Source organism: Cyprinodon variegatus, unplaced genomic scaffold (genome assembly GCF_000732505.1).
Source record: "Cyprinodon variegatus isolate N-32 unplaced genomic scaffold, C_variegatus-1.0 Scaffold364, whole genome shotgun sequence".
Classification (NCBI taxonomy): domain Eukaryota; kingdom Metazoa; phylum Chordata; class Actinopteri; order Cyprinodontiformes; family Cyprinodontidae; genus Cyprinodon; species Cyprinodon variegatus.
In genome coordinates this window covers 499,388-526,521 of record NW_015150817.1, presented here as the reverse complement: position 1 = coordinate 526,521, position 27,134 = coordinate 499,388, and the positions used below count along the sequence as shown (strand labels likewise).

General features: G+C 37.1%; 1 protein-coding gene and 1 long non-coding RNA gene across 2 annotated transcripts in view; one reads left to right on the top strand and one right to left on the bottom strand.

The window, feature by feature from the left end:
- The window catches only part of fstl1 (follistatin like 1), a 32,202-nt gene extending 5,968 nt beyond the window's left edge, over window positions 1-26,234 (top strand). Inside the window, exons 3-10 of the mRNA XM_015386333.1 lie at window positions 16,913-17,014; window positions 17,126-17,255; window positions 18,480-18,512; window positions 20,615-20,745; window positions 23,426-23,544; window positions 25,168-25,280; window positions 25,881-25,991; window positions 26,074-26,234. Coding sequence (XP_015241819.1) covers window positions 16,913-17,014; window positions 17,126-17,255; window positions 18,480-18,512; window positions 20,615-20,745; window positions 23,426-23,544; window positions 25,168-25,280; window positions 25,881-25,991; window positions 26,074-26,219 — 885 coding nt within the window. The 3' untranslated portion in view covers window positions 26,220-26,234. The remainder of the gene's footprint in view (window positions 1-16,912; window positions 17,015-17,125; window positions 17,256-18,479; window positions 18,513-20,614; window positions 20,746-23,425; window positions 23,545-25,167; window positions 25,281-25,880; window positions 25,992-26,073) is intronic.
- LOC107092053 overlaps window positions 1-27,134 on the bottom strand; it is a 258,975-nt gene that overhangs the window by 50,904 nt on the left and 180,937 nt on the right. The gene's annotated exons all lie outside the window — the stretch shown is intronic.

Genomic DNA, 27,134 nt, shown 5'->3' with positions numbered 1-27,134 from the left:
CGCCAGCAGCACTTTATAGGCGGAAAGAAAGCTGTGGATAAAAGTGCAACAGTGTGCAAGCATTGTGCAACACGTTTTGTTTATGCTAACAGCAACATGACCAACATGTCAGGCTAACAATCAACATATAGCGAACCGAAAATCGTGACCATGAAACCGTGAACCGAACCAAACCGTGGACTTTGTGAACCGTTCCACCCCTAATATTTGCTAATGAAAACGTGGATGCATGCTGGTAACGAACTAATCTCTGATCTGATTATTTACCCCATTTAATGAACGAAGATGGAAAATCCAGTTTGAGGTTGTGTTTGCACCATAAAAGTTGGTAATTAGTCAGCCTGTCTTTTAATGATAGTTTTATGTCTCTGAACATTGGAAATAATAAGTGTTTCACATGTTTGATTCATCGTTTTTATTCAGTTACCAAATAGGTTTCCGTTTCTTTATATCTTATAAATTTGTCTAGTCAAAAAATGCATAAGAAAACCCTTTTTGCTTTATTTAGTCAGTATTTATTAGAGCTGACACAATAAGCAGTTGAAATATAATAAGGTAGTACTTTTTCTTTAATTCAGCTAATTGCCAAAAAAAAGTATTAAGATGTTCATGTTATGGATGGATCATCTTGATACAAGAGAAAAACACAGATTTTTTTTAATAAAATGGCAACCAATAAATTAGTCAGTATTGTATTAAAAAAATCAATTATCTTTAGATAAATTCATCAATTCCAAATATAAACCACATCTATTTTAGCTCTGACTGTATGATGAGGGTTATGTTCCTGTTGTATTGGGAACTTCCATCCCTGTGATGTATTCAGCTCCCTCCATCTTCCCTTAGTGCGGAACTGCTATCCAATCCCTGAAGAGAGAGCAGTGGGCTGCCATTGTGTGGCACCCTGGGGAGCAACCAGGGGTTAAGGGTTTTGCTAAGGAACCCCGAGTGGAGGAAGTGGGGATCAAAACAGGTACTTGCAACCTTCTCAGAGCACAAGCGCACAGCTCTAACCACTAAGCCAAGATTCCCCCCTACACCTAAAGGGTTGGATTGAGAAAGTGAGTTTTTTACTTTACTTAAATGTAATGTGACCAAAGCTAAGTGCCTCTCCAATTTGAAAATTGCATTTTGTAAAATTGTCATTATATTACAAATGCATTAATTGCCCAGCCCTATTTTATTGTCAACCTTAAACCTCTTCATGGCAGCACATATTATTAATAATAGTCACAGCTCTTTAGCTTTCTGCTGTAGTGTACAACATAGAGGAGCTGCAGGGAGGTGTTCATTTTTCATTTGCTCAGGCTTGCACCCCATGTGTTATCTGCCAGCAATGCTGAATGCAGGTATTTTGCTTTTCACACTAAAATGTCAAGCATTTTAATTACTTAAGAGTCTGTGAACACAGGACAAAGTAGACCTGTCTTGGTTAAACAAAAGAGCTCTGATTGGTTGTTTGGCTACAGTGGCATCCTGAACAGATGCTTTGAGGAATGTTGATTTTGGGATTAGGTCTGCCTGGAACAAATGCTAGAGACCCCATGGATTTTAGATGGCCAGCCAATCTACCTAGACCCTGTGCATGTAGTGTGTTCTAGTGAAAACTAAGATTCTTTGTTGTGTTTCTATTAGGCTAGAGTTTCTATCTGTTTTATACTCTTCCTCTCTCCACCTCTAGTCCTGCTGGTTCTTTTTCTGTTTCTCCACTGCTGTGACTGATAGCATCAGCAAGAGAAGAGGGGAGGGGGGCTTCTTCAGTGTAGGAGCTTCAGGGACCCACATTTCTAACCATAGTTGTTGAACAAACTGCAAGGATTGTTTGCTTTTTTTTTTTTTTTTTTTATCAAGCTGGATCAGAACCAAGCCTTTGGTCATCCCTTTGGCAATAGCTCAGCCAGCGGGGTGGCTGGGAACACTGGGATAATTCCTGGTGCTCCTTGTTGTCACTACTGAAAGTAGAAGTCATACAATTAATCTATAATTTAAAAATACATTTTAAAAAATTAGCATCTAAGGTCCCAAAACGGCAAACTACAATGCTATCTATAATCAGAACTAGCATCTTATTTTCCCAGTTTGATATATCTATCAGGACTATAGCGCACATTTCCCACGTGGATTTATTTCTACAGATAGCTCATTTTTTCATATGTATCATAACATCACCATTTTTAAGCTGTAAAGTAAGCCATATTTTGTTTTAAATCATAAGAAATAGAGATGCATTGACCATTTCTCTGACAGATTCAGATAATTCATTGTTAGAACAGCATGGTTTTGTTCACATGACTCACTAAAGAGCAAAGTTCTCACTGCAGCGAATAGAGAATACCCTATCCAGTAATATATCCAGTTAGAAATGATTGTTATTCTAGTTCAAAGAACTAGAATAGATTTGTTAGGTGGAGAGGAAGTTATTTTTTTTTTAGCATTTTCCTACTTTAAAACATTAACATGTATACATGTTGACAGACACAGAATACAATCTTGCTTTTAAAGGATTATTGATATCTGCTTAGGACCTCAGATTTTTTTGGTATAGTATTTTGAACCACTTTTAAACAAAGTTGGACTGTGTTAGGATATTCATCTCGGTTTTTTACTACCTTTTAGAGAAGGTAGGGTTTTCCGGTGGAGAACGGCCCGGCCTGTCCTGTGACGTCCCTTACTGTGACTGAGTGATTGGTAAATTTGGATGGATGATTTATCCGTGATGAGCGGTCACCTTTAGGAGGCCTCCAGGTGGGAGTGAGAGTAGATGAATTTGGCGTTAATAGAGTTATAGGCTTAGGTTACCTAGTCTAAGGTAAATTAAAATAATGTACGCAGAGGGAACTAAAACAGCCTTCCTTTAATTAGATGAAACCCAAATTGTAGTTAAATGCTGAAAGTGTGATCTTGAGTGACAACATTTGGCCTGTGAAGTTTTGATTGTGGTTACTTTTGATCTCTGATTAATGCTACATCATCAGGGGGACTGTTGATTGTTTATTCCATGATTCTATGATGTTGAAAGAAACAGTGTTTAAAGTTTTCTTCTATGATTAATATCCTGGTCATGAGCAGACATTAATGGGTTTGTTTAAAGGTGACATTCAAAACGTCAACGGGAATTCTTAGGACAATTATTGTTGAAGATGTGTGAGTTTATCACACCCTGGTATGGGCTGCCTGTTGCACGTCAGAACTGACGTTTTAATCTAATTGGGACAGTTCCTCTGTCTAAATATACAGTAATAATCTTCATTTTGTATGTGGGAAAGATTTGGACATGGAATGGGAGCGGTGTCCTATTTTGATAAGGCTGGAGTCATGGATGTCTAATCATTTGCTAACATGTATGATGTAAAATATGATGATGTGGCAGACTGGAGATGTATAAAATGCCTTTTTAACTGTTAATCAGGGCCACTTCCTGAGAGGTGAGCCCGGAGGTTAGCAGCTGCCATTATGTAACCCTAAGCAATTTCTCTGATGAGCAATATTACAATTTCTATCAAAATCTGTTGTCATGTCTCCTGGTTATTTAATACATATAAGTTATGAAATGTTATTTAAAGAGTTTGTCCCGAACCGGAGATACAGAGAAAAGAACCGGAGAGATAGAGCATCAGGGTGCTGAACAGAGCCTATCTTTAACAACTGGCATCATGTTCCAGAAGGACTGCTTTGATTGTGAAGGGAGGGATTAAAATACAATCTACCAGATTGTAATGCTACATCAAAGGTGTCATTTTACTGTGGTCCATTTACCAGTGTTTGAACCCACATGAGACTAAAGTTAACAGGAGTATCTGTAATTACCCATAAACTGTCGAGAACTGACACAGTCACTGCAACGTCATGGTGTCATTTGAAAATGATATACCATTTGGAAGATTTTGAAGATTTTGTCATGAGCCTCTACGCAAAAGTTTTTGGTTTTTTTTTTTCACAATAATGATTTCAGGGTTTGTGCTTAGGTTCAACTTTGGTTTCCCGATGGAGTCTGTGTTAAGATTTATGCTTATGGAGACCGATTGAGGATAAGCTTATAGTTCAGGGTTTAACCTGTTGTGAGCATTTCTGTGGGAAATCTCTCCTCATCACTGACTTTTTAAAACACAACTCTTAAGTGGGTGTTTGCACAAGAGATGGAAAATATTACAAACTAAGGGCATATACCTAAGTGGAACAGCCTTACAAGAGTGTAAAGGACTTCATTGCATAGCTCTTTAGGGTAATTTGGAATTTGCAAAATTTAATTTAAACAATGTATTTTTATTGTTCAGCCTTTTTGTGAGACGTCTGCCTTTTGTTTCTAGTTTGTGAGAGAGAGCAAGATAACAGATAACAGGAAGGCTGAACAGGGTGCAGCCATGTTGATTAGTTTTTAGCCTGAAGAGTTTTAAATTTCTGTGTGACGTTAATCATATTAGATTTCCTTGTTTTTGAAAGTAGAGATGCAATTGATCTACAAATGTGTTAATTGGTCCAATATACTAACTAACCAAAAATTGATGAGGTGCCCTTTTGTTGAAAAAAACAGTTTTCATTTGTATTAAGAGGATTTTCCCAACATTAGGGACAATTTTTTTTTTTTTACATGAAAAATTTTTTCAAATATTATATAAGCGTGCAAGGAAGGCTCTAGATCGACATCTGCTGTACGGCATATCTTTCTCTGACATACTGTCAAACCCAATTTTACACTCACTGTGAGTATAATAGTGGTTACATATGTACGGTAGCTTCTGTTTTTGGCTATGCAATCCAACAATCAGTGGTGGCACCGACACCTCAGGCTGTTAACCATACTTCTACAAGTGTGGTTATGGTTGCTGCCCAAAATGTGGCATGAAGTGCTTTAATTCACATAAGTCCTCACAATCAACCATGCTTCTTTGTTTAATAGCCTTCAATTTTCTATCCTCATATCCTTTACATCGGCCGTTTTTGATTGAGCTGACGCTGCTCCGCCATGCAGCACAGCTCAGTGGGTTCTATGAAGGTAGGGTGACCAAACGTCCGTATTTCCCGGGACATATCCGTATTTCACGTCCTGTCCCGGGCGTCCCGGGTTTTTTTTAGAAAGTGAGGAAATGTCCTGATTTCACTGCGCACGATGCTCCGTGTGACGTAATCCCTGAGCCGCGTCAGTGCGGGCAGCCCTGTTCTTAATCAGAGGCTCTGGTCGAAAACCTGGGCTGCATCCTCCAAGGACGCGTTCTACCTAGACTGGATCCTTCGAAGTCCTTGAAAATAAGGAGGCCGGAAGAGTTTTGGCTGTAAATTTGAACAGGTCCTCCCTTCAGCGGGTTTTACCGACGTATGCTCTGTTGCTTAGCAACCGTGAAAGTTGACACACAAAGCAGGAAAAGAATGAATACCGAGGTTTTCAAAACTGTTTGTTTATTTATTTATTTTAAAAAAAAGTTAAAGTGAACAAAGACTACATTAACAAGAATCCAGAGTGGAATAAAGGTTCCAACCACCGGGAGCAGGAACAAATCAAATCAAATGTAAAGATAGAAACCTTAGTCAGTTAAATAACCTGCTGCTGTCATTCTGCACATCTCTGATGTTGCTGCTATTTTCAAATATCCATTACTGTAAAAATGTCCATAGCTGCATATTGGTTATTAATTCTCCAGTTTTATATTGTTAAAACACTTTACAGTATTTTATTGTTTATATTTTAACTCTTCCCTATTATGTTATTCTTATACATTTTTCTAAGGTCCTCATTTGTGTGACCATTTTCAATAATCTTTCTGCTGCTGTAAATTTGCCCATTGTGGGACAATAAAGGGATTTTCTATACTACAAAAGGGTTAGAAATACATAAGTAAATCTAAACAATGTATGTATAAAATATATCTGCAAAATCTCTAATATTCAACAACAAAAAGTACGTAGTTAAGCATATTGTGCAAAATAACAATAAAAAAATTAAACTCCTATCAGATTTATAGTTCCCACTCTGCAGATCTACTAGAATCTGTCCTTAAATTACAGCCAAACTCATTTACACAGTAACAGATAAGAACCTTTAGATAAACCAAACCTTACCGCCACATATCTGACTCAATAACCATTAAAACAACTATTTTCATTCATTTCAGACGGAACTATTCACAGAGTTGTATTATATTAAACTGAACTTCCAATTTTCACCACTGTTCTGCGGCAAGTAACATTTCCTCTGATCACGGAGCAAATCCCGATGATGAGACATTTGTTCTTTCAATCCCCCCCCCGCTCCAAGGTGTGTCCTGGTTTTCCCAAATGAAAATATGGTCACCCTAAAGAAGGTCATAACTTAAAGAACTAGTTGAGGGTTTATATTTACAAAAGGACCCACCTAAAGTGCATTCTGCATGCTTGTTGCCATTAAACTGTAAAGATAATCCCTCATCAGACCCCTTTTGATTTCTGTGTGACTCTGCTTAAGGATAAATAGTGGCACCCTCTTCTAGACAGAAATACTAAAACACTGAAAGAAAACAGACATTATAATTTAATCAGATGGAACAAACTTTAATCTAATTAAAATATTGATCAACAATTACTGGTAAGACAATAGTTGTTTGCATCTATAATTGGCAGTCTTTTGTAAGGTCAGGAAATGAATTATGTTGTCACTCCTAATTTAAAGGTATAGATGATGATTTTTTATTTCCAGGTGGATCATCTAAATAAGTGGTTTTTCTAATTGTCAGTAATTCTGGTGATATATTTACCTAAGTCCATCCTACGTGCTCTCCTCGTTAGCTATCTTTTTCTGCACATGCACACTTTCGGGCATATATCTAAGGTGAGCTACAGTTTCAGGCAGTCATTGAAGCTCGGCTTTCTTACCGCGGCTCTTTGAAAATGGCCGAGGGTTGTAAGAGAGAAAGTCTCTACGAAATGTATGAGAAGTAAAAAGCCCTCAGAAGAGAGCAGATATATCTCAGGAATGCTCTCTTTGCAAAGCATTATGGGATTCGCTGTCACATTGGCCCTCTGTCGTCATAGGCTGTAGCTACCCACAAACGGCCACTAATACCAAAGATAGTGCAGGCAATGTGCAGTGGAGGAAGAGTTACATGATTAACGGGGAGCAAGAAGCAATGATCATCTGTCCAATTAGGAGGGCCACTTATTTAGATGATCCACCCGGAAATAAAAGATCATCCTCTATATCTTTAACTGAGTTTGCTATAAAGTCCACTATATAGTCCTAACTCTATATAGTGATTGATGTTCTGACACAGTAAGCTTTTATGAGCTATGAGAACTCAACTTTTAAACAGAGCGTGCACGAGGAGAAATGGGCTTATGCATGCTCTTGCACGTATTTAATATTCGTTCGCTTTCGGGAGAGGGCGGGTTTTTTAAAAAAAAAAAGCGAAAATCCTAAACAGTCCTTTTAAGAGGATAAAGTTAACTTAAAATGTTCCTGCTGCTGTTTTTCTGTTTTTTAGTATACTGAAACCCTATATTTTTGTCACTGCTCTTTCACACATAGTATAAAGTTACCTCAACTACCAATAAAAATAATAAATGATAAAAGCTAAAAAAAATGTTTAGACTGCCACTCTTAAATACTCTTGTACATTAACCCATGAAAATGTTAAATATGCTCAACTGTTTGTCTAAATTAAAGCTTGAAAAACTATTTGTTTAAGTGCCCAAAACGTGCTGTGTTTATTTCAGACATTGTGTGGTATGGTGCATGCTGGGAAGCCCACAGCTTTTGAAGTCAGAGTCTTTTTTCCATTGCAAAATTGTTTTAGCCTTTACCCTTCATCCTGGCCTCAGAGAGGAGGGCAGGTCTTCTGCTCATTCCTCTGGTTGCAGTGTCTTTCCTGCCTAAAACCTTTATTTCACCTTCATTTAAGCAAAAAGAAAAGCTCTGACTAAAGCTGAACTTTGAAGGCTCGAGCAAGGCAAGATAAAGACAGAATAAAGTGGAGGTTTAGACAACTTTCTAAGAAAGCTAATAGGATATATATATAAAGGTTGGAGAGTTTCAAGACAGAGGACAATTTAAAAAAGGGACAGCTGGAGAACAAGAGCCGGTGGTAGGGCTCCTTTTTTTATGTCCTGCCGTGACGTTTTAACTGCTTGCAGATGAACCTCAGCCCAGAGTGTGACTTATTTCCTGCTTTGTTTGGTGTCTTTTTGTGTCTTTGGTTCTATTTTTATTGTTATGTCATGGATCTTTTTTTCATTTCGCGTTTCAGTTCCTGGCCTTTTCTTTCGAGGTTTAGTCACCAGGTTTCAGCTCCAAAGAGAGACGGGCCCTGGGTGGGTTTAAAATAACAGGCTGCAGACGGGGGTGACATCATCCCGTCTATTGGTGCATTCCTTTCACACTGAAGAAAGAAACTAGAGGACTAAAGGGGTGTAAATCGGTCGTTACTCAAGGTCTTCTTTGTTTTTTTCTGTTTTTAACTCAAACCTGGGGTCCTTAGAGAGAAAAACTAAGATCCCCTGCTGAAATGGTGCAATGTCCTCATGTCTTTGACCTCATTATTCCAAGGACATACCCATTTATTCCAGCAAATCCTCACCAGGAGTTTCTGGATTCTTTCATTTTGAGGTTTGATTAAAGACTTTTAGTGTACACCAGTTCTCAAGTGGTTGACTGGTACGGAATATGTAAGCCCAGAGCAGATACAGTTAATGAGATTCAGGTCCAGAGTGTTTTTAAGGCTAGGAATGTAAATTATTGAGCTACATCTTTCTGTAAAACTAGAGCAGATGATAGTCTTGTCATGTTTCTCCCATGGTAGATGGATTAGGCCACAAGCTTGCATACATTCCTGAAAGACGAAAACTGGAATGTAGTTCAGACGGTGGGATTTTTATTTTTTTTTCTCTTGGCTGTGTTCTACTTCCCTTCTGGTAAATGGTGCTTAAAGAGAAGTGAGAGGGAGGTCTTAGTGTCTCATTGGAGTTACTCAGATTTAACCCTAACATGTCCTGATCTCTGTTACCGTGTCTAATGAAGGTTCATTGGGTTGGATAGTTTATAACTGAAGGTGGATAAACACAGGCGGGGAATAATTGGAAATGTTAGTCAGTGTTTTTTAGGGGGAGCAGTACCTCCTTAGGATCTGACCCAGATTTGGAGGTTTGGGATCAAGACCAACAGTGTTGGACATGAGCTGAGGCCAAACATCGCTCAGGAATGCAACCCCCGCCCAATGTTCTCATTCTCCCAACTCTTGCCTGTGTTCATCTCATTGAAAGTTAGATTCTTTGTTTGCTCTTTTAAAGTAACTTTCATGTACTAACTTTCATGTTTGTAAAAGGGAGGTTGTTTTTTAATGTTTTCCTTTTCCCTATCAAAGTATTATGAATTTACATCAGATTGTTTCCAGAGAAAGGCGGTTTTCAGTTGCCAAATCATGTATTGCCGATGTAGAAGAATGAAATCTAATGTGAAATCTTGGCCTTCACATTAATTAAGTCTCATGAGATGAAAGAAAAAAAAAATACAAGGATATTCTTTTTTATCTACCCTGTTTTCTGTTGTGTTTGGTTCTGCTTATGATGAATAACAGACTGAAATTTGTGCAGTACTTTTAAGGTGATGCCTTCCTACTTTATTTGACAGCTGCTTATTTTCAGCCTTTTAATTTAAACTCTTCAGAAGTACTTACTCATTTTTTCCTGTGTTTTTTCATCCAAGGGCTTTTTGTTTATTGCAGTTGTGATTGTCGGTTTGGTTAACATACAGCGCATCATTATCAACGATTGCATCCAGATTTGGTTCAGTTATGCTGCAGCAAACAGACTAGGACAATAAACTAAGCTCTCTTAATATTGTCAACATTAGCATCTTCAAATCAATGTTCTATACATTAGAATACAGAGTTAAAAATAAACACTAATTTTTAATTTGCTGATGCAGTGATCCTTAACACCGGATGCAGGAGACTCTATATTATAGCGGTTCATGAATATAAATATCTAATTTGTTAATGTTGTAGCTTTTCAGAAATACTTTTGATAAACTACCCACTCTGGAAAGAAAAAAATACTTTGAATTTCTGTGATCATTGGATTTTTTCAATTAACGTGTCACCTTTTAATTTTGTTTTACATTTGAGATTTCTAGTTATTTAACATTTTCAAAACCCTGTTTATTATTTCTTTTGCAAAAAGTATACCTGTTTTGACCTATTCAACAACATTAGTATAATATTACTTCTCCAGAGCCTTTTGTGAAAGCAAACAACTAACTCCTGTTGCAATGTTTTCTTTCAGCGGAACCAAAAGAAAAATGTTTATGTTGATTAAATTATTCTTTTTCTCATCAATGTTAAAACTAAACTATTTTGACAGCTTTGATTTGTTTCCAAGTAACAGTATCATTGTCATGTTTCCTTGCAGACAGCAGATCAATGTTTGTCTGTGCTAATGGCGGGCAGGGTGCATTGTGGGAATGAATTCATGGCGCCTGTAGAGTGACTTCCTCAGGACAGAAGCATTGACCGGCTGCCTTATTACGCACATACAAGCACCCTCCGATCAATCTCTCTAAATCAGTCCGCTAAGTCTGTTTGTCGAAAAATATAAAGGCACATAGAATCCTTTTTTTCCTCTTACATGTTTCACTGTTTCTATCTTCATTTGCATTGAAGGCTGTTTTTTACTCAAGCCTGCTGAAGCTTCATGTATGAGCAGAAGAACTGATCTCCCCCCAGTCCTCATATATCATTACCTTATCTTTCTTCCCAACATTGATATTCCCATCACAGCTTCCATTTCTTTCTCTTCCAGCTCACTTATTCTTATCCCCTGACTCATTTCTAAGCTCTTTAGGGAAGGTTCACTGAGTTAAAAAAAAAGTTCATATTTTAATCTTCTCAGAGCCTTGAAATAGTTTCCTAGTGCTTTCACTGAAATGCAGCTAGAATTTGCAAAAAAACAAAAACACAAAAATAAGTGAGTGCATTCAGTAATTAGCATGAGTGGGTTTGTTTTATGAAGAGCTACTTTTGTTGTTTTTTATGATCCACTGAGCAACAGTCTTTTACTTTATTAACATCAAATGAGAGGAGAGGCTTTAATGTCAGTAAAGTTGTAAGGTGTATAATAAAATAATGTCTGCAGAGACTCACATTTGCACCAATAGATGTTATTGTTCATTAATCTTTATTTTGAAATATGTTCATTAATATTAGCCTTTGTAAGAAGGGAAGGAGGCTGTGCTCCTATGTCTGCAGGGTGTTGTGTGGAGTGGGCGATGATACTTAATTCACAGTTAACTACACCACAAATACCACTACAAGCACACTGATGAATTTATTACACATATTTTAAAAACAAAAAAAGATGAGAAACATTTGAACAAATAAGGAGATTATTTTTACGCATGTAAGTCTGAGCTGTTGAATAAGGAGGGTTGTGCTGGTTTAAAATGTAAATGATCATTTCTAAAGGGTTGTCTGATGAGGATTGGAGCAGTTAAATTGATAACAGAAATCCTCCTCAGGCTATTAATGGGCAATAAGGAGATTTTTATCGCATGATAACATTAAGTAGAAATACAGCAGTTTCACCACATAATTGCGTTTATACAGGAACTATAAATATATACAATTGTCTGTTTTTATTTAAAATGGAAAAGCCACAATTATTCCTACTGCTGCTACAAAGAAAGGTGCATCGATAAAGTTAAAATGATGTTCTCTACATCATTTCTTATCGTTAGTTTGAAACATAGCCTTAAGCAAAGAGATAGATCCAATGAAGGGATGAAGATTAGTATTTTTGCAGCTCTGCTCCTCATCAAGCATAACAAGTCGGTATTAGCTGCATAATTTTGCATTGGATTAGAATGATAACAATTTCCTGCCATTAAAATACCATTGACACCTTGAGGCTCTTGGATATATTGTTTCGCAGCTTCCCTCTTCCCTCAACCAGTGTTTTAATTTTGCCTTCCAGCACAGCGGTTAGATCCAGACACTTTTATGTATTTGTTTATTTATTTTAATGGCAAATGTTTTATTGACACACCATCTTCCCAATAAAACTTTTTGAAAATGGAAATAATCTGGTGCAAAGTGCTTATCTGTTATTGCCATCTTGTTTTGCTTTCGTTTTAATTTAATCATAAAATAGGACCACAGACATCCTGTGAATTTCAGTTAAAGGTGGCCTTTATAGCTTTATAGTAGACTCAATGTATTAAATGTGGTAAATAAAAATAAATTTGGAGAAAAGGGTTGGTCAAAAAATTATATTAAACAAACAGATATATCATTGTTTGTTTTTAAATTTGCCCGCCCTGCAGGTTGATCTGAGTGCTACGAAATGACTGAGACATGGATTTCCTGACTAAACAAAGACATTTTTACCACTTTTTCTACTAGCATGAGTCATAGATAGTTTATTATATTTGTATAAGCTGTATTAGTGTCTTTAATATCAATCCGTTTGTTTTACATCTGAATTAATGCTTCATATAAAACCATAGATCTCAGCATGACAGAACAATGTTGTAGCTGCAACAATCGTGAAAGTTCAGTTGCACATATTCCATGTTTATATTATGTTCTAAATGTCTTTTGCAGCTTTGAAAATCCAACTACATTTAAGAATTGGGCTTATATGAAAATAAAAAAAGTAAAAAAGCTTTAAGAACAAAAACCTGCACAGGGCTGACATCAGATCAGTGAATGATAGCAGGGGTTCATTAAAGCAAAGCAGGTCAGGTACTGGGTATGTTCAAACAGGCCATTTAAAATGTCAGTTTCACAGTCGATTCAGAAAAACCAATGAGTATAAATACAGAGACAGTGGTGGAGAATAGCAAACAAACCAAAAGAGCAATCAGAGGTAATATGGAGCAGCTGTTGCAGAAGACTAATTAAAATAGATTGAGCTGAGCTGGAACAGAAAGAAACTATCAACAAAAGGGGAAAAGATAAGCAGAGATTTAAGGGACATGAAATGACGAGGTACAAAGAACAGAACAGAAAACCATAGGGAGGCATGCTGGAACATAAATACACAACGGGAATTCTGAAAGCATAAAAGCAAACAAAACACAAACACTGACAGCAATGATAAACATTTATTTAGTGACATCAGTTCTTTTTTTTCAGTTTGTTAAAATCAAACTTCAGTCAAAAGCTTTAATCTTAGTTTTATATAAAGCTAGAGGGGAAATGAAAATTGAACTCCAAGCTTACAGTACTTTAAGGTTTTAAAATATGAATAATCTGATGTTTACCAGGTGGTCCAAGTGTTCTCAAGATTAGGAATACGTCTTTATGAACGTACATTTCTGGAAAGAACCCATATGAAGATGTAAACTAATTTAATATGAGTCATGAAAATCACAAACAATTGTACCTCTTGTGATCTATTTGGTTGTGATGTTTCTCCACACCAGGCTCTGACTGTTTTTTTTCTTTATAAGAGTCCAGAATTTATTTAGGTGCAAAAGTTAACTATGGCTATGATTTTAGAGTGGAAATACATGTAAACTTGTTATATTGGAGCTTTAATAGCTTAAGATAATGAAATTGTTACGAAACAAAGCAATTTTAATAAGTGGGTTTGAGATAAGAGTATAATGAGATCATCAACAAAATGTTATTGCTAGAAAATGAGCATCCCACCTGTGGGAGTATGAGATTTGTTTATGATGAATGTTTTTGCCTTGAATCATCTCTCAGCATTGCTGTCAGAATTTTTTAGTTTTTTGGATGAAATAATATGAGCCAGATATCTAAAGAATTGTACCTCTGATATCTTGAGATTATCAAACAGCTACTAAATCAAGTCAAGCTTGAGGTCTCATATCATAATCTGATGACAAAATATAATTTGGCATAAAGGCTTATATAGGTGAGATAATGAGCTTGAAATCTTATGTAGTTCCAGATTAAGTTAATCATCTAATCAAGATATTTCTACAAAGCTTACTTTACCTCTTTTTATCTCTACAAGTAGAACAATAGACTAAAACTGTTGAAGGTAAACCAATGCCTTAAGCTAATGAAACAATACTTATGTTTTAATGCAGGCATCCCCAAACTCTGTCCTCAAGGCCCCCTGTCCTGCAGGTTTTAGAGGTTTCCCTGCTTTAGCACAGCTGGTTATAATGATTGCAGTAGACCAAAAGCTTGTTAATCAGCTTTCAATTAAAATCAGCTGTGCTGGAGCAAGGAAACCTCTAAAACCTGCAGGACAGCGGGCCTCGAGGACCGAGTTTGGGGATGCCTGTTTTAATGTATAATATTTTGAAAGATTAGGATAAACCGCCTTAAATTATGTACCATTTATCTGAATGATTAGAAAATTAATCTAATAGAAATCTGAAAATAATTTATTGTAAAATGAACCTATAATGAAATTGTTAATAAAATCAGTAGTCTTCAAAATTCTCTTATTTGAGATAATCACCTAATCCCACTTTTATTACTACAAAAAAAAAAAAAAAAAAAAAAACATTAGATCTTGTTGTCTTAAAATAATTCCATAGATTAGGGTTATGGAAGTAAAGAGATAAGTACTGTTATCTTATGAAAAAGAAATAAATAGTTATTGGGGTCGTGGAAACCACAAACAGGCTTCAATTTGAAGCCAATCAGACTTTCACTCAGTTTTTTTAAGACGTTTTCGACAGCTATCCATGAGTCAATGCTGTTGGCTCGCACCAGAGCAATCTGTAGTCGGAGCGCTGATGTGTTTAAGGAGCATGGAGATCCATCCTCCTAAGTGCATTCTAAGTCAAATGCAAAACAAATAGCCACCCCTTGTCTTTCAGGATTGTTGGAGCCTTTTGTTGTGCATAGGTCATACAGATAACTCAAAAAATGTATTTATTTGTGCCTCCAGGTTTTTATTTTTACTTGGTCTGCGGTGAGGGGCTGGTTTCCTTCTTCAATCTGACATGGGTGACAAACATATGGCAAGAAACAACCAATCACAGTTAATCTAACATGATTTATGATTCGGCGAGGATCAGGAGAGAACCTATCTATATGCATAGAGAACATGTACTGAATGCAGAACGGCGGGTCAGGATTTAAATCCAGGACCGTCATGGTGTAAGGAGTGGACAGCACACCTGTAACCTGGTCTGAAAATGAAGAGAAATAAACTTCATATTGTCTCAGATTCACCTGAGTTCATCTTTAATATCTTTACTTCTTTGTATTTAAACTGATCTTCAGTCTTTTAATTCGTGAAAGGAATATCAAAGATCCAAAACGATCCTGAAACATAGATCCTGCTACAGATGTATATATAATATGACTATCTATGTTCAAACAGATCTAAAGTCACCACTCGGATGCACACCCGAAACTAAAACTTTCATGAATCTCATAGTGGATGTGAAGCAAAAACCACATGTTCTAGTTCTGCACTCAGTGGGACCGAGCACAGCCAGCCATGTTTTATAACCTCCTTTCGTTATTTAGTGAAGGTGACATTACAGTCATTATAGTGGGACTTGTGTCAGTCATTACATCTGACATTTTGCAGTAATCACACCTTCCTCTCATAACAGGAGGTCTCCTGATAGTCAGTTGTGTAAAATTTGCACATCAAGAGCCTATACATGAGCTCACTATGGCAACAAGCCACTTGAATAATCAACAGCTTCCTATCCATGAGCTAAATGTCAGGGATCTTCTGCTCGGAGTGGAACGGGCCGACAGACGGATTCCTACGTTTGTTGCAGCTTCATCCAAGGAGCTCATCCGTTATTCATGAACCTACGAGTGTTTCCACAGGTTTCCACAGGCCTTCAGCCCATCTGTATCAAAATAACTCAATAGACCAATATGCTCAGGGCAACACGGATCACTTTGAAGATTTCCCATGACCTCAACTTATGAGTGCAGGTTGTGTTTGTGTGAAATTGGAAATGAGCAAATGCTGTCACCACTTTTAGGTAAAAGTTTGATGCCCCTGAAAGCACCCTTTGACATTCATCAGTAGACCTTCTCACAGTTCTGAAACAAAAATCTTCTTTTAAACCTGCACAGCGAACTGTGCTGTTGAAAACTCTCACTCATGGAAACTTGGGATCCGGCTCACGTGTCGTCACAGTCAGACGATCAGGTTTTATGCTTCGCTCGTTCAGGAAACAGCCACTTAGGGGAGGGGGAGAAACGGGGCAGAAAAGATTTCGTATGGTATGAGAAAAGGAAAAACGCAGTCCAGACTCCAGATGTGGAAACACCCAACATAAACACACACTGACAAGCAAACTTAAATACACCCACCAGTATACAAAGAAGCACTGAGAAGGAGGCAAGGGGTCAACAAACAGCTCTGGAGGCTCTGCTTGGCGCCTTGGGATTGGTTGGTCTGCAGTGAAGTGACCTCATTTCTTCAGCCTGCTGGCCATGTTCTAAAACAAAGACTTTAAACAATGAATCCAAGGAATAAACACGAGGAAAGGAATCTTTTTTTTGAGTGAACGGGTGTCATCAATCCAACTAAGCTGTATTATTCTGATCCTTCTTGTTTCATTTTTTATTAAAATAAAGTTATCAAAGTTTTCAAAACCCTTCTTGTTGCACTTTTTTCACATTTATGTTAAACACAAATTTCATTGTATTTTATTCAAATTTCTATATAGCAGACCTACACAAAGTAGAGGGGAATTTTTATATACTGAAATTTTGATTGCTTTCTCAAAACATCTCACTGAAATAACCCAATTACTGATTTAAAACAGGCTTTTAAACCTCCGGAAATCTTTAAATCAGTGTTAGAACTCTAACTGTATCTATGTCCAAGCAGATCACGTTTATGAACATGCAGTTGATAAAATGAGAGGTAATATTTTACAGCCTTCATTCAAAGTGTTTGGTTTGTCGTCCTACAAACGCAACAGCACCCCCCAGTGCATTAAAGCGAAAGTCTTTCTAAGGTCTTAAGCTTTTTGTCTCTCCTCCAGGAGCCAAAGAGCAAGAGCAAAGTCTGCGCCAATGTGTTTTGTGGGGCCGGCAGGGAGTGCGCCGTCAACGAGAAAGGGGAGCCCAGCTGCCTCTGCATTGAGGTAAATGCTTCTAGAGTTCATAGACCAACTGATAGCAGTATTTCACAGCAGAAACACACTAAATCATGTTTGGCTTAATCCTTTTTTTTTTCTGTGTTCTTCACTTTGTAGAGTTGCAAACCCCACAAGAGGTCAGTGTGTGGCAGCAATGGGAAAACCTACAGGAACCACTGCGAGCTGCACAGAGATGCTTGTCTAAGTGGCCTGAAGATCCAAGTGGCTCACGATGGACATTGCCGGGGTTAGAAAAGCCCAAACTAAAAGCTTGATTTCTGTCTTTCATATATTTCCCCCAGTATAACCCTAGAAATAAACCCCAGTATAAAATTATACCGTAAAAGTAGTTTTGATTAAAAGTGATGCTTCAATCATCTGAAATAGACAGGGTGTTTTTATGCTTGCAGATCGATGAATATTTCACATTATGGTAGCAAACTTTACACATCGTCTTTGCTTCAAACAGCTAATCAGTTTCTGACCCAAATCTTGTTTCTTGTAGGTGTTTTAAAGTCTGACCTGCTGATTCAGAGAAAACGGTGCATTCCAGTTTTTTTGATAAATATAGCTGTTTCAAATCAAACAAGATAATTAAAAACATCCTTTTATATACATCAAAGGGTTGGCGCATATCCTGTATCTGTTTCATTCTACTGAATGAAAGAGTTATATCAAAGTGCATTTTGCTTGTTGATCCATTTATGAAAAGAAGAACATGGGACCCCTCAGTTTTGATACATTTAACAAATTAATAAATTTGTAAGGGTTTAATCTCCTGGTTACTGATTAGACAGATAGATAAGCCAGATTCAGTCATTTGATTGTTGCATCTCTAGTTAAAACACTAGAACTCTAAATTCTCCTCTTTTAATGTCGACATGTGGCACTAAACACGTCTAATTTTGGATCTTCTGGATCTTTAATATCAAAGCTTTCTCATCTGCAGAAGAAAATAACTTCTTCCACAAAATGCAAGATAAAAATTAGAGACTGTACATTTTTTCAATTATGTATTTATAAAAAAAAATAGTCAGTATTTTAAGAGCTTTTATTAGACCTTGCATGTGGTCCAGCTGCGGGTATTTATGGACATGATAAGTTAGCAGCATCTTTGATATTTGAACTTGCAAATATGCATTGCTCTAATAACAAGAGGTTACTGGGTTCATAATGTAAAAGAAAAAGCACTACCACATGGCAGTGATACCTGCACCCTCAGCTCTGCTATTAATACATAAAACAGCCGCGTCTTATCTTCAGTGAACCTTTCACTTTTCACACGACACAACGTCATTGTTTTACTGCCGCCCTGACCCTTGATCCTAGGCAGACGATTTGAAATAGGCCATCAAAATTGTTGTGTCATGTAGACCTTTTTGTTCCTGACCTCTATGGTTTATAATTAGCCAAGCTAATCTCCATCAATTTTATTATCACATATTGATTTCTGTGTTTTAATCCTCCTTAGAAAAGAAAACAGATCAAGCAGCTGCCAGCCCAGGTGAGTTTGTTTCTATGCATCAAGCATTCTGCATATTTATTTGCTTTACTGGTGAAGATGCGTAAAACACCTAAATAAATGAATCTTTTTCTACAGCAGTGATTCCTATTAAGGTATAGAAAAGATCTCTAAATGTATAGGAACCATTTAACTATGATATGGCCCAGAGGCTATTTTCTGTAATATAAATGGTTGTTTGAGAGGCACACGAGGAAAAAAATGTATTTTTATATTTTGTTATACATGTACAGAGATGTATTTACTAGATGGTGTGTGCTAGCGTATGGTTTAAACTGTAAAGACCAGAGTTTGCTAAAATGTGTTGGGATTTTATTTTGAACTGCATACCGTGGTCAAATGACACTAAGATTTAGTTTTGAGCGGTGAACTTTCCAGGTGGGTTTGATGTAAACTAAAGAAAGAACCTGAAGAGAAACACTTCATGCTCAATATAAAAAGTATAGTGGAGGATGTTCTTTTTCCGGGTGGATTATCAAAATAAGTGGTCCTCCTCATTCTGGCGATATGCTTAGGAAACGCTGTCCTATCTGCTCGACGCCATTTTCACTTACTGGTGGTGAGTCTGACATTGTGGAAAAATTGTAAATCTTGTTTCAGAAAGTAAGCTTGTATATGGAGGAGGATTAGGGCCACTGAAAAAATTAAAAAAGTTCACAGATTTTTACATTTTATTTCAGTATAATAAGAGGAAAAAGGTCAGAATTCTGATTTTAATCTTAGAACTCTGATTTTTTTTCTCAGAACTATGACTTTAATCTCAAAATTGTGGATCTTAATGTAGATGGGCACCATGAAGGAAGAGATGTGGGATCACTCGGCTTCACTGACAAAGACGTGAGTTGTTTGAGAGGGCCACTAAAACATTGGTGGAAAATTATGGAATTAGGCCACTTTTTACGTGCCCAAGGGGTCCCTGGTGATGCTGTTAATGGAAGAGCAGAAGGTGATTAAAACAAGAGAGCTAGTTTAGTCTCTAAAACAGACATGGCTACGGCTTGATGCTAACATGTTTGTTAGCTGTCAGTCTCTAAAACAGACATGGCTACGGCTTGATGCTAACATGTTTGTTAGCTGTCAGAATTCAGTCAGAATTCTGAGATTAAAGTCAGAATTCTGACTTTTTTCCTATATTAAACTGAAATAATATTTAAAAATCAGTTAACTTTTTTATTTTTATTTTTTTCAGTGGCAATAATACTCCTCTGTACTTGTATGAGCGATGTAAACAGCAACTTTTAAACTTGCCTGTGTTTAATAGGCGTTTCCTCTCGGGAGCGGCTACAGGGTTATCCATGTACCTTTTTTTTTTTAAGTGGGGAGTTCCGGTCTTTTCAAAATTTGTGAAAATCCTCCATTATACCTGTAAGTGCAGTGGAAGGTCTGGATTATCTTACAAAGGCTTGGTGAACCTTGTTAAACTCTGAAATCCTTGGAAGTTTTATTAAAAATCTGCTGAATTCTGCTGGTAGACTAAACATGGATCATATTCAAGTATTTTAATAGCTTATTGATCTTGAAACTTATGGCGTAATTAACAATTTAGTTCTTAAAACACAAATTACTCCCATAAGTCCTAAGAGCTGTGTGGGAGTGGCCTATGAAGGGACCCAGGACTCTGGATGGTAAAAAGATTCATCCAGGAGGAATGGATAGAGATCATTTTCTCTATAACTACCAACCTCTGAAATGTTACAGAAGACAAACTGCTGTCCACTTGGCTGAGGTGTGATGTACAAAGTACTAACAGCATTCATGATAATACTAGAGGTGCTGATTATGTTTTAAAAACACAAACGATATAAAATTAATTAATCTGAAGGCTTTTTTTAATACATATTTACATTGTTAACAATAGAGGGAAGAGTGCTGCATATGCTTTATATATTTTTTTGTGATTTATTATTTCCATTACATTTTTTAAGAAATGCCTTTTTTACCTCTTATGTAAAATGCAATTCCTTTAGTGTAAATTTTAATGGATAGGGACAAAAGTCAACTGTGGAAACACTGTCAAGATAGCATTTATCATTCATATGGATGATTAAACTGTTTGACCTTTGGAAATGCTTCCTCTGCTGCAGTGGTGTGCTACGCTGCTGACCGTAATGAGCTGAGGGGTCGCGTCATCCAGTGGCTGCAGACTGAGGTCGTCCCAGACGGCTGGTTTGCAAAGGGATCCAACTTTTCTGAAATCCTCCTCAAATACTTCAAGGTGGGCTTTGTTATACATGTCACTTATCTTACTCCATTGTTTGTGTTTCTCATATCCAACTGTTAGGTTCTGCTTTCCCCAACCCTCTATCTGCTGACTCAGACTGGATCCAATAACTTTTGTTGCAGTCCTTTCATGTTAGCTGGATATAATTGAGTTTATTTAGGGTGTCTGTTCTGCAGAGGAGGACCAAGTCCTCTTTATAAACTGATAATGTATTTAAGCTAAAACCCCCAAAATGTATGATTTTCTACACTGGGTTTTGAAATTATTTTTTCAATTGCCAAATTAATAAACAAAATCTCAACAATCTCAAAACCTCTGTTCTTTTTCCTTCAAATGAAATGATGTTCATGTTTTAATCTTCATCAGACAGGCTCTATAGTTAGCAATTTGACCCTGAGTGCGTGCGTAAACTAATAATCTGGCCTTAGCAATACAGGACTTATTCAATGGGTCTGATGACGCACTCCCAGCAGCGTCAGATGGATAAGCGTAGGGTCGATTTTGACATTTTTATTCATTTTTCTTTATTTTCTGGACCAGTGGCCTTTACTTGAAAGTGCATGGAAGACATGTTGCAAAGTTCAGCAGGCCTGTGCTTGAACCTGTGACAGCTGCATCTAGGAATTAGGTCTCCACACTTGGATTGCACGCTGTACTGCCTGTGCCTACTGCACTTGGTACTTTTATAATAAAACATATTCATCTAAGGGCAACAGAACCTGTTTCATCAATGCATTATTATTACTGGACATTTGTTTACTACCATAATAAAAGCCTTTAAATCAATGATATCATCGTCATCTGAGCTTCTCTGAACAATTTAAAGGCAAAGTGATCTTTGTGTTTATAAACCTTTGACTTGCTCAATTTAATTAATCAAAATGATTTTTTTAATAAAAGGTGTCCCTCATGCCAAGGAACAAAGATTTAAAGTTAAAACATAAATTTTGGTGAAAATCTTGATCATAATCTGGATATAGGAATTTTTAAAAGATTCTCTAACAAGTGAGATAGAGATATTTATACCCACAAAACCATCGGGTGGAAGCAGTGAATATTGACTGCCTCAGCATCGGACTCAAAAAGAGGTATTTTACTGAAGTCAAAAACGCAAGAAAAGGGAAACTTGTTGGTTTGGTAGCAGGATCAATTGAAAACTTATGAATGGATTTAATGTAAATATTTTAGATGGGGTTTGCCTCATGCCAAGGAACAAAGATTTAAAGTAAAAACATAAATTTTGGTGATAATCCAGATCATAATCTGGATATAGAAACTTTTAAAAGATTCTCTAACATTGTGAGATAGAGATATTTATCCCCACTAAACCATCGGGTGGCAGCGGTGAATATTAACTGCCTCAGCATCGGACTCAAAAAGAGGTATTGTACTGAAGTCAAAAACACAAGAAAAGGGAACCTTGTTGGTTTGTTAGCAGGAACAATTGAAAACTTATGAATGGATTTAATGTAAATATTTTAGATGGGGTTTGCCTCATGCCAAGGAACATTTCATTTAAATTTGGTAATGATCCAGATCATGTGCGAGCTTTAGTTTTAGGTGTAAGTCACAATTTGCGGCAAAATCTGTTGTTTGTTTGCCGCTCTGAATGCTTTTCTAATTTTTGACAGGACGAAAAAAAACAACAAAAAAACATAAATCTTTTCTCTAAGTATGAATTTTTGGAAAACCTTTTCTATTAGCTGACCATATTTTGATGCAAAGATCCAATTTTATGCAAGTACTGAATATTGTGTAGAAAGAAAACGCATCCTTTGAATGGGGCATCCACTTTAAAGCAGGGCTTCCCAAACATTTCAGCTAATGATCACTCCCAAAAAAAAAAAAAAAGGGAAAAGACTGGAGACCCCCTAAAATTATAGATTTACTTCCCTCTAAATTGATTTATGCATACAAGGTAAAGTAATTATGTTCGATTTTTAAAACTACATTTAAAAAAATAAAATTCAGTTATTTAAATGATAATTTTAAATTGTTAAGTGGAACATTGAATAGGGCTCTTAGGTGGGGGCAGTGGGTAGCACAGCAAGAAGGTTCTGGGTTTGATTCCTGGCCCTAGGTCTTTCTGCATGGAGTTGGCATGTTTTCTCTTTGCATGTGCGGGTTCTCTCCGGGTACTCCAGCTTCCTGCTACAGTCCAAAAACATGACTGTTAGGTTAATTGGCTTCTCTAAATTCTCCTTAGGTGTGAATGGTTATGTGTCCTGTGTGATAGGCACCAGCACCCTTCATGACCCTTGGGATAAGTGTGATGGAAAATGGATAAATGGATGGGACATTGAATGGTGCATTTTACAGTGGTATATTTAATTCATCAACTTAATCATAAGCTAAACAAATGAATGTTACATCTACTTATTTCATGATACATTTATTTAAATGACATTATAGATTTCGGCCCTACCTAAACCTCAGGGATCACATCACAATGATTGTGAAAACCATCTCATGACCCCACAGTTGGTGTCTTGTGCCCTCCAGTGGGGGTGCAGACCCCCACTTTGGGAACCCCCTGCTGTAAAGGAATGCATATTTATTTTAAATCAGAATTAAATTTGAGCATTTCAGACATTGGGGCTTATCCCAGGTTACAGAAGGTTGCACATTGGAACTGATCAGGCTTTTGTTGTTTTTGTCACTCATCTTCCTGCAGTCGTATGATGATGGCGATTCTCTGCTGGATTCCTCTGAGCTGCTGAAATTCATCCAGCACAACGAGACAGTTGGAGAGCTGCAGTCCTACGCAGACCAGGAGAGCAACAAGCTGCTCAGGTCAGAAAGGCTTTGTTGATTCCCACGTTTACTAGTATTTTTTCCAGGTGTGGTTAAATATACGCTCTCGTAGTAGAGCTCTCTGTTTGCTATGGTGCTATTTTAAGGCCACTCCACGAAGCCTATCTGGACCAGAACAAAGAGCACTGAAGGTCATCTGTAGTAATCTCCTGAGATCTCGACACCTGTACTTTCCAGGTTAAAAACGTTCTCCTCTACAGTGGCTTGCATTATGTATTCTTTAACTTTTTACCATTTCATCAAGCTATAACCACATACTTAACTCTGTTTGACTGGGATTTACTGATTGCACATATTGAAAACCCATATAAAATGAAGGGCCCTCTGTCTCCAGTCTCCTTTGCCATGAAGCAACCTAATTAGTAAGATTGGACCTGTGTGTGATTTCATCTCTGCATAAGTCCAGTTGCTCTGTAAAAGCCCAAGATTCTTGTTAAAGAAAATTGTTGAAGAAAACATCCTTAAAGCCACAGCAACCAGGGATAAAGATGATAACTCCAGAAGAGCTGCAGCGATAACTTATCAGACCAGCTGCATCCGACTCAGTACATTAAACTCTCTCAGAAACAAAGGTGACTTGTTTGACTGTTAAACAGACACACATTAGGTGACAGTAAAATACTGTCATAATTTGAACAAGGTGTATTTCTGTGCATTGCTTCCATAAATATAAAAGACACACTTTAGACTAAGTTAAGTTGAACCCACAAGTGAATTTGGCTTCAATCTTGCTGATCTTATATTGTTATATTATATTGTTATGTTATATTGGAAAAGCTTTAAATATGTGCTTTATTCTAAGTTTTCTATCTTAGATAGTGTCATCAGTCTTATTTTTAACATTTTAGCTGGAACAAGACCCGAAATATTCAGCCAAAACTGCTAGAGGTGATTAGGCATTAAGTATATTAATGTGTTTGTATGTTCCATTTCAGGCCTAAATCCGTCCAGTGTGGCTAAATGTTGGCTTTTCCTGCACAAACTAAAAATATAAATCTTTAGATGTGCAGAGCTAATAAAGAACTGCCCCTAAAGATCTACTCATGTAGATGTTGCAAAGGGTGTTGACTCAGTTGAGCTGGATAAAGAAGGAAATCAGTTTCCAAAGTATAGTTATGGACAGATCAACACTGTTTAGTAACTAACTTAACTTCTTAAGACAGTTTGCTTTACTGGATGTTATGAAGGGTTATTAGGTAAATGGTTCTGAATACTAATGCAGCCTGCACCTTTAACATTTTTTTGTTTTGAAAAAAAAAATAAAAATACATATGTATATGTATATGTATGTATATATATATATATATATATATATATATATATATATATATATATATATATATATATATATAAAATATATATATATATATATATATATCACATATATATATATGTGATATTCTCTTACAGCTTTGTGAAAGATAAGCATATAAATGCCTTTAAAACATATTGTGAATTGCTGTTTAAACACCAGTACTGTTCCAAAGTATAGCAATTTTCGTAATGTTCGTTTTTTTTTTTTCTTTTTACTATTTTATTCCTATTTGTCTTTGAACGTTACACATTTCTCTACATTTGCCTTCCTTTTTTGTTCTCTCCTAGGAGCCTTTGCATTGATGCTCTGATTGAGCTCTCTGATGAGAACGCTGACTGGAAGCTAAACTTTGATGAGTTCCTTAACTGTCTGAAGCCTAGTTTCAACCCCCCGGAGAAGAGTGAGTCTAAAAAGATTTGTAAAAATAAACCTAAAAAAAAAAAATAACATTACAGTGAAGGCATGCAGATTCCAAAATAACCCTAAAATGAGCCTCCAGTACTTTTTTTCCCCCCAAGAATTTGGAATGCTGTTTGCTCGGTCTGTCATTTGGTTTGGATATATCTGGGATAAAGTTCACAGGAAGCGGAGGCATTACTCTGTCAGCCAGTCAGCATGGAGCACTGAACTATGTGGCTGCAGCAGATTTAAGGGGAAATGAACACAAACACATTTTGGCTTTCTAACAAGCATTATAAACCTCTAACTTCAGTGTTCACTCAACTGATGAAAAGTTTTCTGTAAGTGTCAGAGTTGTTTTTAATCTTACATTTAATAAGTATATATTAAAGAACTGGCCTGTGTGTTGGTCAGCCAGTGGTGCTGACCTATCATGACTAAGCAAAAGGTGGAAAGTTGCAGAGAGGCTGTAAGATAATATGGCTTCCTAAAATGCTGACAAGTCATATTGTTCGAAGCTGATATCTAATGCTGCTTTGTTATCACTCTGCAGCAGTTTACAATCTGTACCCTGGGCTCATCACTCTGTGCATTTCTACAGAATGTGCCCTGGAGGACGAAACATACGAGGACGGCGCAGAGACCCAGGTCGAGTGCAATCGCTGCGTCTGTGCTTGCGGCAACTGGGTCTGCACTGCAATGACCTGCAGCGGTAATGACTTTATCATTGAAACTCTGAAGCAAACCATTTCCTAAAGAAACAACTCTTTACATTTTCTGTTTTATCTGTCCAGACAAACAGGCTGCAGTGGGTGAGTCAGCAGATACGGGAGCGGAGATGACTGAGGAGGAATGGAACCTCCGTGTTGCTGAGCTCAACAAACACCAGGTCTGTATGAAGTGGGAATCTCTAATTGATAAAATATGTGTCATATGGTGACCATATTTATGAAAATAACATAGTGTCTAAATCAGTTGTTGGAAATACTTGTAATAAATTCTAATTTAAGTAAACAAAACCCAACTATTATTTCTAGTTTGTTTCTGAACAAAGAAGATTTGAAACCATCGATTATTAGGCAGGCCTAACTGTGACCATGAACTATCCTAACACTTTGGTTAAGCTGTGAGTCTCATTATCAGTAGTTTTATCACTACAAGCAGATCAAGGGAAATAATAAATCTAACGCTTGGAGATTTATCTTCAATAAGACTAATTAGACGTTACTTAGATATATGGATCAGGTATCAGATAGCAGATAAAGGTTTTCCCTTATTCTCTTTACCAGTCTTCCGAGGTTCAGTTTGACCCTCTGTAATAAACCACAGTTTAACAAATCCATAATAGTCAGATGTTATCAAGCTATGTTATTCATCTACATGTTTGCCTCTCCAGTAAATGAGTGGATGATTCTGAGAAGGTGACCCCGGGGATTTGGCTGGAGGCTGGAGGTTATTGTGGATTAAGTAAGGTCGTGTACTATGTACACCATGATGGGGGGCGGAGGTGGGGGCGTGTAAAGGCCGGTTTATACTCAGTAATCAGGTCGTCTGCATGTCTGCATATGCCCCCCCCCGCCCCTTCCGCAGACATTCTGGTGCACCTCTCCAAAGTTGTGGGTGACCACAGACAGAAGGCCTCTGATTGGTCAGATCTCCATCTGCTCTACCTATGCGTATTTCCTGTTTGGTACATTGCCTGCTTGTTTTATCTGTATGACCTTCATTGTAGTAAACGACTGGTGAAGTTGGACCAGCTAGAAGAGAGAGCTGCACGAGAACACTGGGATCCTTTTTCCACCTGGGTCCCTGCTCATTTTCCCCTTCATGTCCCTCCGTTTTCGCACAAACTTGA